The 19,837-nt window shown below is 41.1% G+C and overlaps 1 protein-coding gene across 1 annotated transcript in view; it reads left to right on the forward strand.

Moving 5' to 3' along the window:
* The window catches only part of LOC131472976 (cadherin-18), a 91,143-nt gene that overhangs the window by 46,620 nt on the left and 24,686 nt on the right, over positions 1 to 19,837 (forward strand). The window contains exons 5-8 of the mRNA XM_058650487.1: positions 10,821 to 10,988; positions 12,163 to 12,350; positions 13,180 to 13,433; positions 16,991 to 17,127. Of these exons, the coding sequence (XP_058506470.1) occupies positions 10,821 to 10,988; positions 12,163 to 12,350; positions 13,180 to 13,433; positions 16,991 to 17,127 (747 nt within the window). The remainder of the gene's footprint in view (positions 1 to 10,820; positions 10,989 to 12,162; positions 12,351 to 13,179; positions 13,434 to 16,990; positions 17,128 to 19,837) is intronic.

Genomic DNA, 19,837 nt, shown 5'->3' on the forward strand with positions numbered 1-19,837 from the left:
AATTGCAGGGAATATTTTGACTTCACCTCGAGGAGGTAAAAGGGGCGGTGGGGGATTGATGACGCAATTTCACAGCGGTGTTGGTGACTGTAGCCTCAAGCACGTTTTTTGTTTGTTTTTTTTTGTTTGTTTTCCAGCCAAATAATATGAAGTTAATTTTAAATCACATTTTGACTGCTAAAGATGTTATTCTAATGGGATTTTCCTCCAGCGCACGGTGCTATTAGACACATGAGATGGCTTGTTTTGCCCGAGCTGACTCAGCATCTTGTCTGCATTGTAATTCAGTGCGGGGCGTGCAGAGGAGTGGGGGACGTGATCGAAGTCCTAGCCAGCTGCACACACACACACACACACACACACACACACACACACACACACACAGTGCAATTCCACCCACACATTCCAATTTATACAAGTTGGCTGTTGTTTTCGCCACAGGCGGATTAGGACGGGGAACTCCGGTGGTCAATGGGAAAAATGGGAAACGGAGGGAGCCGTACCAGCGTCGGGGTCTTTATTATGCAGAGACTTAAAGCAGTTGTGTTGGCGCGCTGCCATATTTGTTCACCACTCTGGGAAGCTTCTGGTGAATCGGTCTCACAGTGGATATCCACATACACCTGGCTCCCGCCATGCTCAGACTGCAGGAATCTCCACCACGGTTATTGAGAGTGCCTTAACGCCAGCACTATCGAGGCCCCCTGGCTGTACATAGCAGAAGAGATGCCCTTGTTTTTGATTTGTTTCTTTCATTTTCTAATATCTTCTCCTTCGGTGTGTCATTAGCTAGGGTCGCCAACAGGTTCCAATAGGTCTGCTTTTAAATGAGATTTCAGTTTCATCAGTTTCTGCGCCGGAAATTCACAGACGTCACCTGCTGGATGATACGAGCCGTCAATCACGCCGGCGTCCTCATGCGTTGTGCTCTATTGTCTACTTTCCATCTACTGTACATGTGAACACGTGATGTGCAAAATGAACATGTTCTATTGAAGAGGAGCTGAAACGAGCGACCTTTAAATTTGAAATGAACCCGCTCTGAATACAAGGTGACATATGCGTGCGGTTGTGGCGGTAGCTCGTCATCCTCTGCCGTGGCCTTGCACCTACACACATTTAACATTTGCAGTTATGCTGACAGCCCTGAACGCCTGAACTGTGAATACATGCCGTCTTTCTGTTTTTAGCAGGATTAAAACACACACACACACATATGAATACAGCCACTTCTTCACATTTAAGCCGGGGGGCGGCGGCCTCCTACAGCACTGACGGATTTTATGACCCATGAGTTCAGACGGAAAGGCGAGGGTAATGACTGCATTTGACCTGGACATATGGTATTGAATGAAACCCCCAAAGGACTTCACCCAAATCCCCTTTTGTGGCATAGTGTGTTTCATAACGTCGTCTTCAAACTGCCAGGACTTGTGTGACTGTTTGGAAACTGGCGTGACGTTGTTAATTGACCCGGTTTACAGTACAGTTACATAGCGCTTCTAAGCCAAAGAAACAGGCGGTGGCCTCAGCAAAGCAATCGTGAACTTGTGGAACTTTTATCAAACACTCAATTAGCTCCACTCTTGTTGCCTTGCAGCTGTGGAAATGAAAACGCTCTGTTTTTAATTACCCTAAACAAACTGAAGAACATCTGTGATGATTGCTGCAATGTGTTATGGCTTAATGCCTTTCGGTGACCTAAAGAAAAATTGAGTGGCCGTGTGACCACTACATAGCCACATCAAGAGATAAGTATGTTTATTGTGAAAAATGATGTGTGTTCACGCGGCGCTGTGACTTTTTTAAAAGCATGTATTGCTTAACCCATTAAGACCCAAGACACGGTGTAGAAACTGGTGTTACATAGAATCACAGTGGGTTTATTTGATAAGAAAGGACCCAATTATATGGGGTTATATTAAAATCTACAAGAGCAGCAAAAAGCAAGACAGTAACTACTGGAGAGCGTGGAGTAAAATTACAGAATTGTACATTAACTTTCATAATTTATACGTTAATACTTTAATTACACTTGTTGCAAATGATGTCGAGCTTAGAGGAGCGGCCACAAGATGCATTCAAGAAACCTTGTAAACTTCATCACTTCTGCAAACACTAACTAAATGCTTGCTGCTCGCTGCCACCTTGAGGTAATGGTTGCACTGCGGATTGCGTCGGGAGTAGAAAGTTATTTTTCCATGAATACATTTTTAGACTTTATTAATCGAATCATTACATTTTTCATGTCCATCCCTGGATATCATTTTCTTTTGGTTGCATCTGTGATTTCTAGCATTTCCACATCACACTGAGCTCTAAACGCAGTGCACTCCCCAAAAACTCGTTAAAATATTTATAGTCATTTTCTTAGCAGAAGCCTATTTTGAGATATAACTTGACATTTTTAATCAGAGTCTCCTCAAAAACGAGGATGAGCTCCATTTCCCAGCTGCAAAATGCCACTAACTAAACCAGCAGTCCCATTTCCACATTTTTACCAAACTGTGGGGAAATTCCATTTGACATTTTTCCATTTTCAAAGTCAGACAAGTACGACAGATCTATTAATATCTCACTCAGGAAGTTAAACATCTTTACCGACTAATTAAGAAGGAGATTAAAGCTGCTGCTCTTCTCTGCTGGAAATGAGATTTAGTCATGGATGTAAAACTTTGCCCAACTTATCTATGAGGGTGTCATGCAGTATGCAAAATAAGGAGCGATAACAATTAAGGATTATATCGAGCTCAAAGCACGGCACAGACTGTTAAACTTATACAACAGATAATGATGAAAGGGCTGAGGGGAGACTGTGCAAACAAAAGGAAACAAATGTGCAGTACGTTATAATAATAATTTAACTCTGCAGTATATTCTGTGCAGCCTTTTCCGGGATTTCTTCGTCTCAACATTGTCAATAAACTCGTGAAGTTGTCTGCAAATACATGTATAACACTGACATTTGTGCAGCTAATAAGGTTAGCCCCGACAGTGTTGTTGCTGTGCACATACATCGGGGTTTCCAAGATTTGTATTGCTGTCAGAACCATTCTGTTCAGGTGAAGAATAAATGCCAAAGCATAGGTGTTGATTTAATGACTATTTATGAATTTAGGAACCAAAATTTGTTACTTGCAGAGATGGTCTGACTCGGAGCAGAGCGGGAGAAGGAGCAGACACATTCATGATTTAAAAGAGGTTTCAATCACAAACACTCTCATGAGTAAAGGAATTTTCCTTAATAGCCACAGTTCTAGTCGTTTCAAAAATAAATCAGACAAAGAACTGGGATTATATTGAAATCAGGGGCACACAGACGAGTGCAGAACTGCCACGGCTTAAACACTTTGTCACCAGCGTTTTAAATTTTCATTCACTGGATCCAGAAGAGTTTCTAGATTTTTATATTACTTGCTTGCTGCTTATCAGCTTTTACCATTTTACATAAGCGTGACAAAATGCATCCTGATCTGTTAAGAGTTATACACATCTGAACTTTGTTAAATGGGACTGAACCATGATTAATTTATATGACCTCCAAATCCATAATCTGGATCCTGCCTACACATATCAAATCCATGATCTGGATTCTGCATACACATCAAATCCATGATCTGGATCCTGCATACACATATCAAATCCATGATCTGGATCCTGCATACACATATCAAATCCATGATCTGGATTCTGCATACACTTATCAAATCCATGATCTGGATTCTGCATACACATATCAAATCCATGATCTGGATCCTGCATACACATACCAAATCCATGATCTGGATCCTGCATACACATATCAAATCCATGATCTGGATCCTGCATACACATATCAAATCCATGATCTGGGTCCTGCATACACATATCAAATCCATGATCTGGGTCCTGCATACACATATCAAATCCATGATCTGGATCCTGCATACACATATCAAATTCATGATCTGGATCCTGCATAAACATATCAAATCCATGATCTGGATCCTGCATACACATACCAAATTCATAATCTGGATCCTGCATACGCGTACAAAATTCCATTCAAATCTGATGATATTGATGTAGGGTTGAGCGATAATAAGATAACAATATGTATCGCGATAGACACTTCCCTGATATCAATAGAAAAAACGTTCGAGTCACTCAACTTTGTTAGGAAAAAAAAGGAGAAAAGCGCAAGAAAAATAGACGAACAAACTAAGCTCCCTCTCTCGTAAACCAAGTGGCAACCATGCTTGCAAACTGTAGAGAGGTCAGAGCCTCTGGAGTGGCAGTCAAAACAGCCAATCACTGAACAGTGATGTTTGGTTGTGCCATCCTCTTCCTCATGTCTCACTCACAAAACAGCATGTGAAAATCGAGTGAGGAGGCGAGAATGAGTGCTGAAAGCAAAGAAAGGACACACTATCTCACCAGTATGGCAGATTACTTTAAATTCAACCATGGTCAGATCAGTGTTGTCTGCTATATTATGCAGGATGACCGTATCCACCCAGTAAAAGAGAGGCATGTTTGAAAATGTAGTTTTTGAGGTCATCAGTGGGTCGATTCTTACCAGCATTTAAGAAGACCATACTTGGGTGAAGTTTTAAAATGTTTATCATTTGTCAAAAAAAAAGCTTTCATTGTGTCAATTTACTAATTTACTGTACTGAACTTACCTATAACTGCTGCTCATGTTGGACTGAAACCAGGAGAGCAGAAGGACAAAACCCTTTATCTGCTGAATGCTAATCCCACAGGACAAGTCGCAAGTGGACGTGCACCTCCCTGATTTAGTGTTCTTATAATATTAGGAAGTATAAGTAGTGTGGTTATGCAGCAAGCTGAGTGACACGCTAATAACTGCGTTGAGGATTTTCACTGCGGTGGATTTGATTACATGGTTTGCAAATTTCAAAACTGCAAGCCAGCAAATTTAATAAGAGCTTTCTATATCTCAGCAAAAGCACATCGCAGACCGATGGCTGCATTTATCCTTTTTATAGTCGGGTCATAACACCTGTCCTTCCCGCCGCTGCTGCGCATCTGTCACTTATACCCGCAGAGACTCTGAGGGTCTTTCTCCACACACCACCACGCCACTATCTCACATCTGCACTTGCACTCACATGCTACAGAAGCCTTTTCCAATCCTAAATAGGCTAATTTCTCTGCTGATCTGGGATTTGGGAGAGTTTTATTGAAGGAGCTGACACAGATCAAGATGTTGTAGCAGTTTGTGGATTAAGTCTTTGGTAGAACAAGGGGGGGGAAGCTGTCACTCGTGTCAATCAGCTGCGCTGTAGCCTCGGGCAGTCCAACCAATTATTCACAATCAGATTAAAAATCCAATATATAAAAGGGGCAGATCTTTTGAAAACGTAGAAGACATACACTTATATTATTGCCGCCGCCATTGATGTAATCTTCCCTTTTTTTTGATCCGGAATATGCTGTCAGAGTGCAGACATGAGGGGATAACATCGTATGAAAGAGGCCAACAAAACGAGATTCCTGAAGGTGGAGATTGAACAGTGCTTTAGTAATCTCCTATAATCCCTTTTGTTCACCCAGGAGATTGTCCTCCTTTAGAAGTTTCTCGCCAGACAAAGAGCCGGGTAGTGCGATGGTATCAACTCTAATAGACTGGGGAGGTTGAGGAAAAGGCCAAACCCACCTCGCTGTGTCAAATGGGCCCAGGTTCAAAGAAGTCGGCTCTTTCTCAATTATTTTCTAAATTAACCGAAGGGCTCCGCAGAGATTTAGTAGAGATTAACGGAGGTGTTATGGCTCAGGACTGGTCAAGAAAGAGATGTGACATATCTGTCAGGTACTAGCACATCCCAAAATATACCCATGGGGGGGCTTTTTCTCTACCGTTGAAAAGTTTGATTTAACAATTAATGCTTAATTAGTGGGACAATTATTTCTTATTTATCCAAGTTCACACCAAAACCATTTTTTTTAGACAATAGCAAATTAAGGTTTTTTGACAACCTGTTTCGTGATGTAATTTAGTTTTTTTGTTACATCTTTATATTGTTTTTATTAAAAAACACTCTGTTTTAAGTGCACCGTAGAATAGAGAGGCCAGGCGTGGTGATTCCTCACGTGTGAATGGGGGCTAATAAGAGACCCTGAAAGGTCAGTTTCGTAGTGTTGTTTTTAACGGAGAATTGTAGCCGTTTGCTAAAAGGCCTGCGTGTTTCCAGGACACCGTTTGATAAGTGATGCAGAGACTGCCGTTAATAACAAAGAACTTTTCGTGGAGTTTGCAGAGACGGCGTCATTATGGGGAGAAGTAGCTGCGAGCACTTTGATGAGCATTGAGAGCAAGGAAAGCAGCAGAATCACACTGAGACCTGACATTTGAAGAGAACGTGGTGGGGGTGGAATCGCTTGTGTTCTGATTCTTGAGAAATCTTTTATTGAGCTTGTGTGGAGTTTATGGACTGAAATACAGATATATTCCTTCAGGCTTTGCCCAAGTCTGTGTTTTCCTATTTGTAATAGGTCAGCTTTGTGTGAGTGAAATAAACAAGGCTGTTTGAAGTTGATGATTGAAGTTGTGTTTGTGTTCATAAGCATTCCCGGGAAATTGCTTTTATGACTTTTTCCTAAGGAGAAACTATATTGTATTTTAAAGTGGCAATTTTCAAATCACAGAGAATCTTAATATTAAAAGAATAACCCAAAAAAATGTGCATTTGAATCACAGTGCCAACATGGATTCAAACACGGCAGCAAATATGTCTCATCAACTCAGGCTTTGAGGCAAAATGTACTAAAATAAATCTCAAAGGTCAGTTAACTCCCACTTAATAAGGGTAATCAATCAACCAGAATTAGCTTTATCATACACTGTATGAGTACATTCTAATATCAAACAAATAAAGTCGAGTGAAGAGCACGTAAACGCAGCAATGACAGAGCCTATTTTTAAATCCTGACACTCAAATTTTGCTTTGATATAAAAGCCCTGCAAAGCATTAGCGTCTGTCAAGCTCGCTGCCCCACTTAACCATTGTTCCTTTTCCTGAGCAGAACTAATTCGCATAAAATGACACCACAGTATAGTAGCAGCAGAGACTCACTGAGCCGCTGCGTTAAACACACTCAACCACCACCACCTTAATATAGTGGAGAGAATAAAAAAGAAGTAGGTCTAAATCTAATTTTACTTTTCCTCGCAACTTTTAACAAGTTGCATTTCTGTCGAGCTTTAAGTTTGTGGAAGTGTAAATTGTTTCTGTGTTTGTAATGGGAGCAGAAAAAAATATCAGCTGCTATACAAACATGAACAGGAAAAATCAATATGTTTGTTAGTGAACACATTTTTTTTGGGGGGGGGAATATACAATTCCATCTGACAAGTGATTTGATATGCAATACAAACTCTGAGAGAAAAACAAGGGCTTGACAAAGCAGCAAACCAAAAGTACAAAAACCTGACGAGACAGTGGCGTGGAGCAAATACTGATCACTCCTGACAAGACAGAGGCACAGGAGTTACTCTGGTTCACAAGCCAAGACAAACTGGCAACAGACAAAGGGAGACGCAGACCATAATATACACACGCGGTAATGGGGGAACAGGTGGAAACAATCAGGGCGGGGCAGGCAATCAGACTGGCAGTCAAACAACAAAACAAAAAAAAGTCAACAACTGAACACCAACAGCTTTCTTGGTCATGACACATACAACCAATTAGAGCTGAAACAATTAATCGATGAACCGATTATTCATCGATTACTAAATTAATCGACAACTATTTGGGTAATGGATTAAACGGTTCAAAGCTTTTTTTCATGATTTAAACAAGATTTTCGATTGTTTAAGCTTCTTAAATGTGAGTATTTTCTTAATTTCTTTGCTCTGGATAACAAAGAAATCATTAAGAGTGAATCATTTTGGTTTGTGGACAAAAAAAGACATTTGAGAACATCATCAATTCTTGGTTTGACGAACACCGATCAACAATTTTTAAGGTTTTCTGATATCCATCGATTAATCGAGAAAATAATCGACAGATAAATCGATTATGAAAATAATCTTTAGTTGCAGCTCTACAACCAATTAACCAACCAATATACAGAGTGAAGTGTTGACAAACGTGCTTGTTGTAGTTTTCTAGAAGCGATGGCGACAGCTGCTCTTTGGTTGCTGCCATGTTGGATTTATACAAAAGATGCTAGGCGTCGCCGTCGTGTTAAGCCCGCCTCCAAAAAACTCCCCAAAACATTTGTGATTGGTCAGGATAGGAGATTGTGTCTTCGGTCAAACACGACTTCCTTGCAAGATGAAGCAGATTCATCTCCTGTTACACCATAAACCCATAAGCCTATCCTCCATCATCTTAGTTTGTTTAGTGAAGTTTGTAGAAGCGTAAAAAAAATGTTTCTGTATTCGTTATGGGGGGAAACAAGACCAGAGATATCAGCTGCTATATGAACAGGAGAAATGTTTGTTAGTAGGGCAGAACAATTTGGGGGGGAAATATACAATTCCATCTGCTTCTGACAGTGCAACTTATTTTTATGTGAAGCTTCTGCATCTCAATCTCATTTTTCAATGGCGTTTGAGTCAAGAAAGGCCGGTCAAAGGAGTCACCTCCCACTCCCAAGAGGAGTGACCAAAGGACAGAGATCAAAATGCCTGGCTAGAGCCAATCAGACAATTATCGTGATTATCGAGTGAAAGAACACGTGTTGTTGTTTTCTAGTAGTGGCGAAGCGAAAGACAACTGCTCTTTGGTTGCTGCTAGACGACGCCATCGTGCTATGGGAAAAAAACAAAAACATTTGTGATTGGTCAGGATGGGAGATTTTGTAGTTGCGCAAACACGGTGTCTTTGCCAGATTCGCTGGCAGATTCGTCTTCTGTTTTCATCACATTTTTATCCTCCATCATAGGAGTTCATTAAAAGTCTGACATTGTTTTAAAATGTACATTCTTTTTATGGATTTACGGCTGACGAGTGGCGGATCATGAAACAGATGGCTGTGTAACCTGTGATCTCGTTGGATCTTAATACTGTTGGCTGCTTTGCTCCATGACCCACCAGAGGCCAGTGGATTAACTTTCTGTCTACAGCGTCGTGAAGAAAGAAAGACAGAAAGAGACAAATTAGCTCGTGTATAACAACACTATAGCTGCCTACAACGTGGAGCTTTGTCAAATTTAAGATGTTGTGATTCAATACCAATAGGGAAACAGCCACATAAACTTAAAAAACAACTTTGGGATTGGGTTGTTGTTGACTTTTGAATGAAAATCAATCAAGAATATCACTTTCATACGTCACCATTTAATTTGATTTGAACTTATCAACTGCTTAAAAGTTAGTATTTGTTTGTGGGTGTTTTCCTTTTAGCGTAGGTTTTCGTCTCAGCCAATGATCTGGTGCAAGTAGCGCAGTTGGAAGGCGCAGAAATGCATTTTTGAATTGTCTTACTTATCCAGTTTTGGCGTTAGGTTCATTAAAATTGTCTTGTCTTGTGTTCTTAACTTGTTTACTACGATTCACCATTATCTGTTCTGGAAAGAGAGTCAAGGAGGAGCCTTCTTTCCGCCACTCTATCCGTCGTCTGTCATGACTTTGCCACTTGAATCTTTTGCTCTATACTTCAAATATTTCAACGGTAAAGTGAACGATGTGAATTGATTCATTCGAGTCTCTTTGAAGTGGCGACGTGAAATTTGAGTCCCTTTCCATCAGCTTAGCTTCCGTACACAGGGAAACAGGTTTAAGGGAATCCGTAAAGGAACGTCTCGCCGAGTGAACCCTTTGCATTATACAACCAATAAGCAAAATGTTGTTGTCGCCTTCTTCGTCTTGTGTTTGGTGTTTGTACACAACGTGGCTTTTTTATGTGCCTTTACTTTCCCTCCTTTTGATGTTTTGTGTATTTCTGTGGCAGCATTACACATACAGGACTGGTATATATGAAACAATGCCATGTTCACAGTAAAAGGAAAAAGAAAGATTCATTTCCTATAGCCACTCCACTAAAGCCATGATTTCCTCTTACAACAGGAAGGTCCTTTTCCTGTCACGATCAGCGCCACACCGTGCCCTCCTGGGTCTCACTGTTCCCATTCAGCCACCGTGTCTTATTGCAGGGTTCACAAGTTCACAGGGACACAAGTTCAACGTTTGCCTGAGGGTCTTGGCTCTGGGGAAAAAGCAAGATTGGCTAAACACTGCCGTTACTGGTGGGACATATTAAATCAGGGCTCCATGTGCTGATGTGGTTTTAGGAGCTAAAATGGCAATTTAAGCCCTGAGCACAGATAAAGACATAGCGCACCACACAAAGCTAATTTGGACTAACAGGCATGTTAAGACACACACACACACAGGCAGAAAAAAGGTGCACCGAATGTGTTCCATAAATCATCTACCACACAGCAACACAGGAAGCAAACACTATACCTTCCCCTTTTAAGCTTGTTACTGTGTCACAATTTACCTGTGCTCCGGTGGAGTCGTATATCACCGAGTTACCAGAGTGAAAGTTCATGGCTGTGTTTGCCGTGTTGTTGTAGTAATAAATTTGATTGAGTGTGGCTGACTGAAAAAGTTGCATTCCGTCCTCCTGAGCCAAGGTTGCTTCGTCATTTTTAAATGCGAGTAAAGGCTAACCTTGGTGGCGGGAGAGAAGGAGATTCAAAGATGAGAGACACATATTTTGATTTTGTGTCTCTTTAAAGGAAATTCTAATGTTTTGGTGAATGACTGTAGACTCTGGTGAGGGAAATGTATCGGGAGAGTCGGGTTGTCACTATTCTAAGGTCCAAGCAACGGTGTTGTCTCTATTTCCCTACCTTGCAGGAATCATCAGGACTGCCTTATCAGATATGGACCGGGAAGCCAGAGAACACTACACGGTTGTTATTCAAGCCAAAGACATGGCAGGCCAGGTCGGAGGCCTCTCTGGCTCCGCCACCATCAACATCACTCTGACCGACGTCAACGACAACCCGCCCATGTTCCCCCAAAGTATGTATGAAGGTGGCTTTTCCGATTACACGTTAAAAACCAATGGAAATGGTTAGTTTCTGCACAAATTTTGCTCAATGCTTCACCAGTTGGGCTCTCCATTGGGTGCCCCCATTCTAAAGGCCTCTGCACATCACCAGTGACACAAATAAAGCCCAAAATTCTGAATTCAGAAGCATTATCGGTCCACTTCCAAGCCAGACACAACAGCAAATATATCAAAAGGGCGCCAAGGAACTTAAACTTTACCACTTCATCCCCTCAGGAGGGATTTTAAAATGACTGTCACACAGTTTGGAGATTTGAGGAAGGACCTGTTTGCTTAATTGGATACTTTCAATGTCACATCAGCAAAAATACGGATTGGTTGAAAATATAAGAGCCTCCGTATTCAGTATAACCGGGATTCAAACAGGGCAACCCTTCTTGCTGTGTGGCAATATCGGAAGCCACTGTGTCATCATGTGTGCTCAGTGTTCACTTCCATTTTTCACGGTACAGTATGATACAAAAAAAGTGTGCTAGTTGCAGATAACAAATCATTTTAATCTTTTTTTTTTTTTTCCTTTCCATGCAGGCATTGATTAACCATAGATCAGTCTTAGTTGGTTTGGAGGAGTAAATCATGGCTTATTGAGTCTTCCTCTCCCCGACCGACTCAGCGTTCCTCGCTGTGATGTATTAGACTTCATTACCGTGTGGCTCAGTCGGTTTAATATTGCAGTTGAATTAGCAAAATTAGACAAGCATTCATCCCAGCCCTGTGTTTTGCAGTCTGCATTTCCTCCCCCACACAATTTAAATGATAAATTTAAGTCATGATGTAGTTGTGGTTCTTTGCCTTTTGAAAGTGCCTCATCAAACACAACCCCCCCCCCCCCCCCCCCGCTTTTCAGCCGTGACTTTTTTTCATTTGGTGCTACAGTGGAAAAAAGAAAACTAATACACAGCCGTCTATGTTTTCCTAATAATCAACTGCCTCAGCGTTTGATGTGCTCCATCGCAGCACTATCTCGCATTCAGCATCAGCAGAACCACTGCAGTGTCATTTTTAATGACATTCCCTCAGGAACAAAAGGGGTGACAGATTCAAATTGCCAAACTAAGTCACTGATAGGATCACATTCGGACATAAATGTGGTTCGAGTCTAAATGGTTGCACGTCCATCCGCAGAAAATTACCAGCTCTACGTCCCCGAATCAGCTCAAGTCGGCAAACCAGTGGGGAAGATCAAAGCCAATGACGCGGACCTCGGCGTCAACGCGGACATCAAGTACAGCATCATCAACTCGGAGGGCACCAACATGTTCTCCATATCCACGGACAGGGACACCAGAGAGGGAATCATCAGCCTCAAAAAGGTAAACGCACTCGACACAGAGAAAAGGGACCTTTGGTCATTTTCTTTGAGAAGCATCTGCAGGGACATATTGGCTTTTAGAGGCAGACTAAAAGGTACAGCAATGTTCTTGGTGAACATTCCAAGTGGTTTGAAGTTTAAACCTGGATTTAAATTAGTTTTTGACCAGTGGGGATGTGTATAATTGGCCGTCACTCCTGTGCTAAACACAAGACCCAGGTGAAGATTACACAAATCTGCATTCACATTTTAGCCGTTAGCCATGAATTAATTTCAAACAACTTTGACCGTGGTCAATCATTTCGTATATCAAGCTTATTTTTACGTTCCATCTTGTTGCCGTCTTATTCTTGCGGTACATTTGTGAGGTCACTATTCATAAATATTTGGGTCAAGAAAGTGCAGATCAGTGGGTTATTCACCGCGGTGTAAAGTTCCCCGGTATACCTGCTAATTTTAGCGTGAAAGAGGCTTTAAAAAGGTGAATGTGGATGTTTTATCAGTAGTAGATGCTTAAAGGAATACTTCACTGACTTGCATTTAGCTTTGTGTTTCTAGAATAGGGGTAGTATTTTTTAAAAATTGGGCTTCCCAATTTGGGAAGCTGTTTACATCCTGGGCTGTTTACATCCTGGGAATGAGGTCCCGCCCCACTACGAGTAGGTCTAAAAAGCGTTGCAGTTTCAAGTGACCAAGTGTCACTGGTTCCTTAAAGACAAAGGTTTTGATGATGCACATGTGATGATTTTTCCTTCTGTCTACACAAAAAAACCATCGTAGAGTAAAAGCTGCTTTGCTAACACTATGCCCTTGTATACACTCCCTTTCAGCCTCTAAACTATGAGCGAAAGAAGACCTACACTCTCCATATTGAGGGGATGAACACACACGTGGATCCTCGTTATTCCTACCTGGGCTCTTTCAAAGATTCCACCACCCTTAAAATAACCGTCGGCGACGTGGACGAGGCCCCCGTCTTTTCTATGGATTACTACATCATGGACGTGTACGAGAACTCGCCGAGTGGCACCGAGGTGGGAACTCTGACGGCTCGAGATCCAGACAGCAGGAACAGTCCCGTCAGGTAAGACGCTAACTGCTATGTACGTATATATATTCAAATTACAAAATCAAATGATGACAAATATGACAGAGTAAAGCTGGTCTGTCGGAGCGCTGTCTCATTTGGTTATGCATAATTGCGCGGAGACGACAATTCTCCGGTGTTTCCTGAGAAGAAATATCCTCGCAAAAGAGAGAGAGAGAGACACTAATATTACAGTTATGTAATGTAAATTAATCAACATACAAAATATAAACTGTTGCTCTTAATTGTGTTTTTCCATTGTCTCTAGAATTAGAAGCTTGTTTGTGTTGTTTTTGTCCGCAAGCCAATTTTTTTTTTTTACATGAATAACAGAGTGTGTAGTGGCATAGCCCGAGGTGATATAACAACTTAGCACATCTGTATGCTCTTTAAAACACATGCTTGTGTACTGCTGAGAAAAAGGGGGAAAAAAAGAGACTGATATTAGCCTCAGGCACTGGACTAATCTCAGGTTTTTGCTCTGCACAGGTGCATCGTTTCATCACTTTACACTCGAGCAGCTATGAACAGCTTGTGTTCATTTGAAACGAAACCCCGCGTGAGATGACAGCCAATGCTAATGTATTATTACATGCTATCGGATCAAATTTGAACGGCCCTTGCATTGCCCGCATATTTTTTGTTTTAATTACTTTGACTGATTAGAGATGAGATGTAACCGAAGCCAGTTGCTTGCCAGCTTTGGAGGACATGTTCAACACGACTGATGTGACGTGCACATCGTTTCTATGTCACTTCACTGACTTGTTTTGCCCATACCAGTGTCACATGTATCATTATATGTAAAAACGGTGAGTTCTTTCAGTGTTTCCCCAACCTTAGCCACCATTTCATACTTTCCAAAACACTGTTCTCTAGGTGAGCAGGGGCTTTAAAGTCCAGGCTGAAGAGCTTCAAGCACCGAGAATTAACAGACTATTGTATGATTTTAGGAGAGGCGAGTGCTGCACTTCTTCATTAACGATATACAATGTGAAATGACAGTTAGACATATGGCCTCTCAAGACTTTCTGAAATATTTATAGTAAACACGACGTAATCTACATATGAAAGAGTTTCCCCCCCTCTCTCTCCATGTGGTATACCTCCTCTGTCCATCCCTGCAGAACATCACTCTCAATGCTCAGCACATAAAGGAGAAAGCACCAGGAGGTACTTCAACGACATCCACTTGAACTCGGGGAAAAAAAAGGACTGAGCCACTGTATCGGAATGCAGCAGGGATCTGTACTCGTCTCCCTTTGATCATCAAAAGTCGGGGCCTCAGTCGCATGTGTTGGAATAAACATATCATTGAAGTGACATGTCAGATGACGGCGTGAAATTGACATCTAAATAGCCAATCAACGACTTGACGGCTCATTACCTCTGTTTGCTCTCAGACATGATCACAATCACCGGGAACAGTTAGAAAGTCCTCGCTCTGCTTCCTGTAAAGCAACCTGTCACACAGTGGGTACATAATGTGGTACGGACCCTAATCCTCATATACACGTACAATACACGCATGTTTGAACGTAAGTTCTTGAAACGTGTTTGAGTGTTTAAGCGACCGCTACATGGCACAACCCCCTGATTTGTATATTAAACAAGTTTCAGGTCATAAGTGTAAATCAACAAATGAATGACAGCTGGATTCAGTTTTAACTTCTATACTGGCTCCCTGTTGTACCACATCTGACTTACATGAATTTAAAACTGTACTTTTTCTGCTAAAACATGTTTGCTAAAACGATTTATTCAGTTCTTCCTCCATGACCGGAGCACAGACTCAGTCACTGGATCGCTGGCAATCAGCAGAGCTGTCGCTAAATCCAACAGATATTGGACATTTCCCTGGTAATTGTTGGAGATTAACCCTCATTTTTTAGGATTGTTACGTCTTCTTCACTACATAACTATCTACAGTTCGGCTTGTTCAGCCTGTGACATCACTATGATGACGTCACGCCTCAGCTCGCAACTTAACCGTGCCGTGCCATGGTCGAGCTGGTGGAAACACGCCAAACATAGGTTGTATTTGTATTTACTTTTCTGCCAAAGAAGTAACAGTTCAACTTCATCATCACCGGCAAGTTAAGAAAAAAGAAAAAAGAATGTAATTACTCCAAGCTTCGCAGGATTTTAGAGTTGATCACAATGTTTAATATCTACTCAACCGATACGCCCAGCAGCTACAACAAGAGTAGTTCTTCTTCTTCTTCTTCTTCTACGGTTGAAAGTAGCAATATAAAGCAGGACACCAAACTTCACCTAAAGGAAGGAGCAGTGCCAACAATACGTATATAACTGTCTTTGTGTGCTTGTTTTGTCGTTTAGCATTAGCGATAGCCGGCTACAGGCTAAGCTACATGCTACACGCTACACTCGTGTTTCATCTGCATGTGTGTTTATCATCTCGGTAACCACAACGTTATCCAAGCTACAGGCGTCCTACAGCAGTCTTTCACTTGTCACAGTGTCTTCTGACTCTGGGTCAGACTCCGGATCAAATGCGAAAGGGATCGCGGCATTGCTCAATGTTTTGATAATTGCTAGCGGTGCATCTGCCTTTCCAGAGGGGGAATGTCTCAGTGCTGGCTGATTAACCTCCATATCTCACATATAAGTGAGATAGGACCATGCTATGGCCACTTTAAAGGCACGCGATTGTGACGTCACGACTTTGCAGCAGGACACTAAAGATATAATGATTCTATACTCTGAGTAGTTACCTCCATGATCATGAAAATACACCTTCAAAACAACAAAACACTCCCTTTTTTTTCTCCCACCAATAGCAGTAATTAACGATTGAAGTTGTTTTCAGTGGAGCCGGAAAATAACATGATTTTCTTCTAGGCAAAGAGCCCAGCACCTAAAAAAACAACAACAGAAAAACAAAACCTTCTGCTCTTATACACTTGAGCATTTAATAAATCATGACAGCCTCGCTCTACAAACTTGCAATCAATCCACGCTTAAAGAATTAGCTCGTTACTTTAAATAAATGCAATCCTGGCGTGAATATCGTCGTACTATTTACACCCCTGCGTCGCTCAGGAGAGCGAATGCCGGATTAAAAGGTGTAAATATGTCATTAAGAGATAAATTAGGGGGAAATGCCGTCAATGCTCATTTTCTGCTTGAACTCTAAAAAGGAGGCAGGTCAGCTATTTCTGTTTTGTATTCTACAGCTGCTTCACGTTTGAGTTTGATAACGCCTTTTGTCATTAAATATTGAGTGTAATTGCTCTTGACACAGAAATATGTATTTCAGAACCTCGTGTCCATTTACGGCCAGTTGGGATTATTCGCTCCATGTTCTTTAGAGTACTTTTAAAAGCACAGAGGCACAAATTCATTCCCTCTATTCCATCTAATCCGGGATGGCATGAACTTTGTTATCAAATGCTTCAAATCGAGTTGAGAATCAGGACCGAAACTAAAAAAGAGCCTCGGATCTGTTTGGCCTTTTAAAAGAATAACACTTGCAGAGAGTGTCCAACAGACTTTTTGAATGCGTCCGAAATGACAATCTACTATTTTTTCAGGTATTTCATGGACAGCAAAGACGAAGGAACGAGGTACTTCAGAATTGACGAGAGCACCGGCGTCGTGCGGACCACGCAGCCTCTGGACAGGGAAGACATGCCGTGGCATAACATCACTGTGATGGCATCGGAGGTTGGTAGGTACCCGAGCTAATCTCCATAACTCCAATGTGTGTGTACAAAGTGGGCAGATGAATGCTCACGCTGTGCCTGTTTGCTCTTGTGTCAGAGAAAGAAGCAATTTTCTGCTCAGGCTTCAAACATAAGGAGGGTCTGAAGGTGAACGCATATGTCGATTTAGAGCCTTTAATGTTCAAACTTGCTTTTTAAATATTTAATAATGCATGGAGAACTCCATCCTCATCACTTTGCCGACTTAAATATAGCAATATGTCTCCAATGACTGACACTCGGAATACTGAGAAGCTGAAATAGAGGCACAGAGTGCCGTTGTTAAGCCCCAGATGTTTGTTTTTTTCCTCTCTCTGTGAGATAATAAGACACCATGGGGGGGGGCGGTCATATAGTCTGTCCAAAGAGTGCAGTTTCAAATTCATGGAGCGTAAAACTGGAGTCAAAATCAATATCAACACACGCACCAAAACCATGTGAGCCTCTCCCGTTACCTACAGAGTAAATTCGGCAGCGCATTTATTCACAGATTCAATTCGGTGTCTTGATCGTAGACAACTGCACAAAAACTACTATCTATAGCTATCGCCTACAGCTCTTTCAGATATAAGTGTAATATACAATATATTACCCACATTGCATATCAGGAAGTAGTCGGATTACACCTATTTGCTTTAATTTAGTGAATAAAATACTCTTTGTTATGTCGCGTTTGCGTCGCGTCGTACAACGTCCCTCTGTAAGACAGCGTTTCCAACAAGTGAACCCGTGTTTTAATGACATTTTATTAATCAACGCGTTCAATTTTCAGTAGTTTTTTTTTTTTACATTTCTACACGACCGCTTTTCAGAGCGACAACATATTTTAATAGCATAATTAACCGACCGACACGGTAATAAACACAACAACAATCAGGTGAGTTAATAGTGGGAATTAATTGTCTGTAGAAAACGCGGATGAATGAGTTCATTTGCATGTTGATTAGAAATGTATTCAAATAGGTTAGTGTATTTTCCTTATTAGCTTAGAAAAATCAAATTAGCCCCAATTGTTCCGATGTCCTCCCTTACATTGGAAATTAATTAAAATCAATGCAGGTCGCGCTGACTTTTAAGAATTGCTATCAGGTAGCTCGGGCAATTTGTGATCACAATTAGGCAAATCGGTAGCCGCATGCTAATAGTTTTTATTTTATCTCTTTGCTTCTCTTCAGTATTCAAGGCTACGTTTTCACGCCCAGACAACATCAAACGACACTTTTGAATGAACAAGGACACAAAAGGCGCTCAAATGCACAGCTGAAGAAAAAGAACTCCCTGCACAGACTTCATACTGACATGAGTATAATGATCACTAGTAGAAATCAAAGGGAGTGAATTAAATGATGAATGAGATGGAAAGTTGGAACACCTTGGTATTTTTAATAGATATCACAAAACCTTATTGTTTTCCCCATTTTTATTCATATTATATTTTTATAAATAGCAAATCCCCTAAGATAAAAGGTTAGGGTGTCAAACTTGGAAAAACATGTATATTTATGTAAAAAAACGGGTCTTTCAATTAATAATTTGATTAACTGCCTTTCATTCAGATATTATTATTAACAACTTTTCGCCTTTGATGTGTCTAGATCATTTATGTAGGGTGGATGCAAAAATTCAAAATGGCCGACTTCCTGTTGAGTTGAGGCCATGGTTACGGTCTACTTTTTTGTTCGTCTTGGTCTATGACATCTGCCCACCAAGTTTGGGGAAATTAGGTGGAACTTAATGTATGCCGAAGTTATAGGGCATTTCCTGTTTTGTGGCGGATGGTCGAAATTCGCCAAAACGACAATCCGCAAAACCTTTCGTCAACTTTTCATCTTTGAGGCCACACCATTTTTGTATTTTATGGCCGACTTCTGGGTGGGCGGAGCTAATGGAAGTACATTGGAAATTTGTTTGGAATCATGAGAGCAACGAGTTTAGGAACTTTGGTTAAAATCGGAACAACTATGTGCGACTTAGACACGATAGAAAAAAACTAATTTAGCATTTAACGCAATTTTGGCCACTTTCAATTTCCCTTTCCCTTACTTTGGAGTAAGCCCAACAAACTCAACACATTCTTACCATTACCTGTTTTCTTGCATTTCTCAGCCAAACAACGTCAAAGTCAGACGGTTTTTTTTGTATTTATTGAGGGATAAACTTACAATTTTTTTACTCCCAAACCAAAAGTGTGTCCACATTATTAGCACAATGCACTGTACCTGCAGGAAGTGCAGGCATCGTAATGGTGACACCATGAAAAAGACAGATGTTGGTCAAGGTTTTTTTTTGTTCTGCTGCAAGACAATGACCCAAAAACATTAGCAGGGAAGACAAATGGGAGTTCCACATGATGGAAGAGCAGCGCAGTCTCCCGACTTAAACTGTGCGGAGGAGGAACTGGAGACAAGGTGAAATCAAATCAGCCTGCAAGTGCACAACGTTAGCAGGAACAGACAAATTTGTTTGGGGTTTAAAAATGTCTTTGTGAAACTTTTTGACCTGCAGTGTTTGCACAAGATGATGTAAATAAATATAAAACAAAAAAAAAAACCCTGCAATATTAATTTAATGGAAAGACTGCTGCACCTGCATGTCTGCTTTTCTATTCAAGGAAGGCCTTGCTGAGTGAGCATGCTATTTGTCAGCGTTGTTCTGCAACACAGTCAAAACTGTAAA

Source organism: Solea solea, chromosome 1, assembly GCF_958295425.1.
Source record: "Solea solea chromosome 1, fSolSol10.1, whole genome shotgun sequence".
NCBI lineage: Eukaryota > Metazoa > Chordata > Actinopteri > Pleuronectiformes > Soleidae > Solea > Solea solea.